The sequence below is a fragment of the Montipora capricornis genome, chromosome 2, assembly GCF_036669925.1.
Source record: "Montipora capricornis isolate CH-2021 chromosome 2, ASM3666992v2, whole genome shotgun sequence".
In the NCBI taxonomy this organism is placed as follows: Eukaryota; Metazoa; Cnidaria; class Anthozoa; order Scleractinia; family Acroporidae; genus Montipora; species Montipora capricornis.
Genome location: NC_090884.1, coordinates 38,110,231 through 38,115,230, shown reverse-complemented (window position 1 = coordinate 38,115,230; position 5,000 = coordinate 38,110,231). Strand labels below are relative to the sequence as shown.

The window sequence follows — 5,000 nt, the reverse complement described above, 5'->3', positions numbered from 1 at the left end:
GAGATCACTTTCCCCTGGATCCAACCCTTTGAGGACCAATCAGTCAGTTTTGAACGTGAGTAATTTGCCCATGGATAAAAATCAAAGCTCAAAATTTTGCAATTAAGATTTTAAGCAAAATCTGAAGAAAAAAAGGAAATGATTTTCTTTTTAATCACAGGGGTACTTCAAATGTATTGTTCTCTTCCAATCTCGGCCTTGTCGACGTCGTAGTTTCTTACGCTCCATAAATCGTAATCGGGTAAAACATTTCGTTTTGGGTGAAAAATTTTCGCCAATCTCTTAATAGTTGTTTTCTTTTTCCTTTGCAGACCTTTTACGAATCAACAGTAAATGCGCATTATAACTTGATACATGGAAAGTGAATTAAAAGTGTTGCTCTCTGTTTAGAATTGTTTTGCTGATGATCCCTTTATTTGTTTTTGTTTTTGCTTTTGGTTTTGTTCTCTTGCTTTGATCATGATTGCGTATATGACGCGAACCAAAAGGAAACATCAAGAGTTTTAGCATTGCGTTTGCGTCAGGCTGAAATCTGTCTTTGCCAAAATCTAAGACAATTGTTTGATATCTTCAGTCCCATTTCTTGCCCATTAACTACGCTCAAATATCTAGCAAAAGACAAGTCAAAATGATGGAATTTTCATGCGTTACTGACCAGCGACAGCATGGTATTCTCATTGTTACCTTAGGCCAGCAGTGCCAGCGATTGACGAGCTTACGGACGCCGTTGATGTATGTGCAGGATTTTATAGAATGCTAAGCGGTACTTTTGGCTTCTCAAGCAGTAAACAAAAGGATTAAGAGCAGAGTTACACGCCAGAATTAATTGAACCCAAGGAAATGCTTGTTTAAACTTTGTCGAAGTAGGGTTGGCGAATATTGGTAGCAGAAGCGTCGGCAACCAACTAATTGTGTAGATCCCCACCACTGTAAAAATTGTTCTTGCTACTTTTTTTTCCACTGCTACACTGTCCGAGATTTGAGTCGTTATGTCCTGAATTCTGTTCTCCTGACGTTTCGCCGTGACAAATAAGTAAATGTACATTGCTATCGTGTTGAACAGCATAATGCCCGAGTAGAATCCAATGACATAACTGGAGATGAGGTCCGCCGTGATAAAAGCTCCTAATGTCACCGAAATGATCCAGACTACTGCAATTGATATGGCAGCATTACGTTTTGTCACCACAGCAAGGTATTTGAATGGAAATCCTATTGCAATAACTCGATCAATTGTGACTGCGAACAAGTTGGTTGCTGATGCAACCATGGAAATATGACCAATGAATTTTGTAGTCAAAGCAAACGTATCTTTGTCTTCTTCTGTGTTCATTTGATAAAATCGGTGAATTGACATCGGCAGAAAAAGAGCACAGACTGTAAAATCGGAAAATGCCAAACTGGTGATAAAATAGTCGGGTATTGTTCGGAGAGTGCCATTTTTAAAGACTGCTAAAAGGACGAGTCCGTTTCCAAGGCTACCGATTAGAGCAGCCAGAGCGGAGAGAATAACCAGTGCCGTTACTGATTCCGTGGATGGAATCTGACTGGATGTGGCTGTCGAATCTTCCATCATGAGATGTGTTTTAACCCTTGTACAGGTCCAACGTCACGGTGTTGTATTAAGCGAGTTATTTACTCCTGTTAGAGCCATATGTTGGTAAAGGGAGCTTGAACTAGGAAAGAATAAAAAATTAATATAATACCTGAATTGGTGAGTCACAATGGCTCCCAAAAATAATACACCATGAACGTAACCATGCCGAGATATTTTTAAGATGTTCTATCAAATATGCATAACATTAACTGACTACGAAAGAAATAAAGAGAAACTGATCAATTTGACCGAAGTGAGTTGATTTAGCGGGAGTGCTCAGTGGAGCCGATATACCAAATAGCCGCTCCGCACACAGTTTGATGCTGGCTGGGAAGTTAAGTCTCTGAAGAAATAATTTGCTGGGAATTTATTTACGAATTAATTCTTGCTGGCGGTCTTGTGTGTAAATCTATTAGTTCTTGGCTGGAAAATGATCCAGCACTTCCCCTACATGGCTCATTGCTCATTACACGTCTGTTCAAATTTGATTGGTTGGTTTCGAACATCTTACTGAAATAAGTTTGTCACATACTAACAACTGGAAAGTAAAAAGATATGGCTTGAAGAAATGAAATATTATAATAGTGAGAGCCAGTAGCTCTAGCTATTATCAATATTAATGTAATAGCTAATACAATAGCTGGAGCTTTGGCTGTTTACTTAACTGATCTGAATCTTTGAAATTATTTTTCAATAGAATATTCCCCACGTGCCATATCAATTTTTTTCCAGAGTAATTTGGCTTGCGTCTGGCAGACTTTGAAATGATTATTTTTTCTAGTGTAATAGACCTTTTTCGCTTGTACATTTTGTTTTCCCAATACAGATCATGTGATAATACTCAGGAGGTTTGGTCCTTTGTTTTGCTCATTAAAAAGAGTGCATGCAAGTATGAATATGTCTGCATGTGACCGGCCGCCATATGATTCACCAACATGGTGTCTCCGTACAAACTCTAGTTGCGTGAAACGCTTCGACAAATACCTTATTATAGAAAATTAACGTTTCATGAAATTATCTTGAATTTCAAACATTCGCATAAAATTTAAATCGCGTTAATTTCGATAAATTAATATCGACACATAGCTACGAAGCTTTATGGTTAAATTTGAATATTATTCTGTTTGGAATTTGTGAGACAAACAGAATTGAGCTGTGAAATTTGACCATAAAGCCTCAAAGACATGCCTGAATACTTTTATATCTAACTTCGCATATTGTAAGTAGCGCGTTAACTTCCGCGTCCTTGACACCTAGCCAAGCAATAGATTTTATTCGAGCACTTTTTATTTCTCATCAATCTTTCATATTAGTAAATAGTTTACTGTACTTCAACCGCAATTTCTTCGTGTTCGCTGTCAAAAGAACAGTTTACGTCTACTCCTTGAATTCGGGATCATGGACACTGCGAAGAACCCTCGAACCGGCTATACATTTTAAAGGACAATTGCACGAGAATTGGTTGTATTTTGGAGTTTTACAGTTGATGTTAAAATAAATTCGTTCCTATTCTCAACAAATTCTGTTGTTTCGGTGTAGCAGACGCGTTAATTTCCCATGTTTTGAAATTTTACTCCATCTTCCTCTATTGGGAAACAAATTTCCCTTATATATAACAAGAGAATTTAATTCCTATTAGGTAACTCAGAAACGCTGTACTGTACAGACCTGAGAATTGTAAAGGTGATTTATGAATTTGTCTCCTACAAGATTCCAAGTTCTTGGCATGCAACACCCATTTCACTTTGCATCAAGCTCAAGTACCTGCGTTTGCACTAACGCGACTTCCCTTACTTCGCTAAAAGTTTTTTTTTCTTCTTCTTCTTCTTCTTCTTCTTCTTCTTCTTCTTCTTCTTCTTCTTTGAGGAACATGTGGTTGGCATTTGTGTTGCACTAACTACGCCTGACGTCGCTAGCTATCAATCGTTAGAATCGTTAAACCATAAGAGAAGCATACTAACCTGCAGCCACGAATTTAGCGCAAACGAAAAGCAGACACAATAACTACAAGATTTTTCATTGTCTTGGTTGTGAGGAGAACGTTGACCAAAAACTTAGCGACGGCAACCAGAGTCACCACTGCCACTGTCTTTACCAAAATGAAATAGCATTGGAAAGCAGGTGTCTATTGATGCATGGAGAGATGCTATTGGTTCCAAAATGACAGCGCGAAGGCTTTGTCTGATATAATATATTTTTGCCTTAGGCATTTCTCTCAATCACCCGGCCACCTAACATTCAACTTGAGAAAACAGGAGGCTCCATGTAGCCTATAATAATGCGCAGAACCCTAGAACTTCTACAAAATAGTTACGCAAGGCGCGCAATGCGTACATAGTCCAACATGCAATTTGAAAACATTTGCCATCCGACAACTTGAAATGATGCAACTTGAAATAATGTAAGGAGAAAAGATAATGAAGCTGCAGGAGAGAAGATAAAAGCTGTAACGCAATACGTCGTCTTTATTACAAGGAAAATATCAGGCGAATAACACAGCGAGCAGAGTCGAAAAATTATAGAGAGATTACCAAAAGATCAGAATAGTTGCAAGTATCTACGTGCCTTTAAGCCTGTGTATAGTGAGGAGGCGTTGCTCATTGGGAACAAAAGGCTTCGTTAAAGCCATGCAGGCTTGGAGGCATCTAGAGGCTTGCAACTATTCTGATCCTTTGTTAATTCTCCTTATAATTTCTCGACTCTGCTCACTTTGTATTTACCTGATGATGTTTTTGTAAGAATATTGCTTTACACTTCTTATATTCTATACCTTAGATCCACGATGCAGTTTTCGGATAAGCCTTTTTTCAATGCAATGTGAAGCTTTAGTTACCCAGTCTAACTTTGCATAGGGACTGTGACAGTCTTGTCTCACTCAGACCTTTTATGACAGTTTTAAGAACAAATAAAAACAATTTTTTGTTGCGAAATTTATGGTAATTTACGGTAATGGTTATGCTGTCTAGAAAGAGCAATTTTTCTACAATATTGTTTCATCTGCATTGTAGGGGTCGAGTAATTATTGTTGAGGTGGATCATCACGCATTGTTCAGTATAGCTTGTGGTTTTCATAACTGTGACAACAAATGAGACACTCAGCGTTGTTGCACAGGCGAAGGCGTATATTTTATGATGGCAGTGATCACAGTTGACTATATTCTTTGTAACAACGTTGGTTACCCTATCATAGCAGATCAGAATCATATTAGGAAAGAGCCTCGACAATCCGCCTATTGTCAAGTATATTGTCATGTATAGCTTGTCAAGTATAGCTTGTGGTTATTGCTCAGAAGAAGATGTTTTAAAACTTGGCTGGCTACCAACACTAGAAAACACTCAACTGAATATTCTAAAACTCGGACATCGTGCTCTTTACAACAACAACTGGCCTGAATACCTGACA

General features: G+C 38.1%; 2 protein-coding genes and 1 long non-coding RNA gene across 5 annotated transcripts in view; 1 reads left to right on the top strand and 2 right to left on the bottom strand.

The window, feature by feature from the left end:
* The window catches only part of LOC138020740 (eukaryotic translation initiation factor 3 subunit G-like), a 24,958-nt gene that overhangs the window by 4,361 nt on the left and 15,597 nt on the right, over positions 1–5,000 (top strand). The window lies entirely within an intron of this gene.
* On the bottom strand, positions 279–3,698 carry LOC138020725 (melanocortin receptor 5-like). Of its 3 annotated transcripts, none has more exons than XM_068867662.1 (2): positions 3,559–3,698; positions 279–1,676 (listed from the first exon to the last, which is right to left on the bottom strand). In XM_068867662.1, the coding sequence occupies exon 2, from the start codon at positions 1,574–1,576 to the stop codon at positions 716–718; it is 861 nt and encodes a 286-aa protein (XP_068723763.1). In that variant the 5' UTR covers positions 1,577–1,676; positions 3,559–3,698; the 3' UTR covers positions 279–715. The 3 variants fall into 3 exon arrangements, with proteins under 3 accessions (XP_068723763.1, XP_068723768.1, XP_068723773.1); XM_068867667.1 differs by lacking the exon at positions 3,559–3,698 and adding an exon at positions 3,392–3,548; XM_068867672.1 differs by lacking the exon at positions 3,559–3,698 and adding an exon at positions 3,362–3,547.
* LOC138020748 (uncharacterized) overlaps positions 4,698–5,000 on the bottom strand; it is a 26,444-nt gene continuing 26,141 nt past the window's right edge. The window contains exon 3 of the long non-coding RNA XR_011126333.1: positions 4,698–5,000. This exon is cut by the window's right edge and continues 379 nt beyond it. This is a non-coding gene — a long non-coding RNA (uncharacterized lncRNA).

Coding starts and splice junctions, on each gene's coding strand:
- LOC138020725 (XM_068867662.1), bottom strand. CDS start 1,576: ATGATGGAAGATTCGACAGCCACATCCAGTCAGATTCCATCCACGGAA.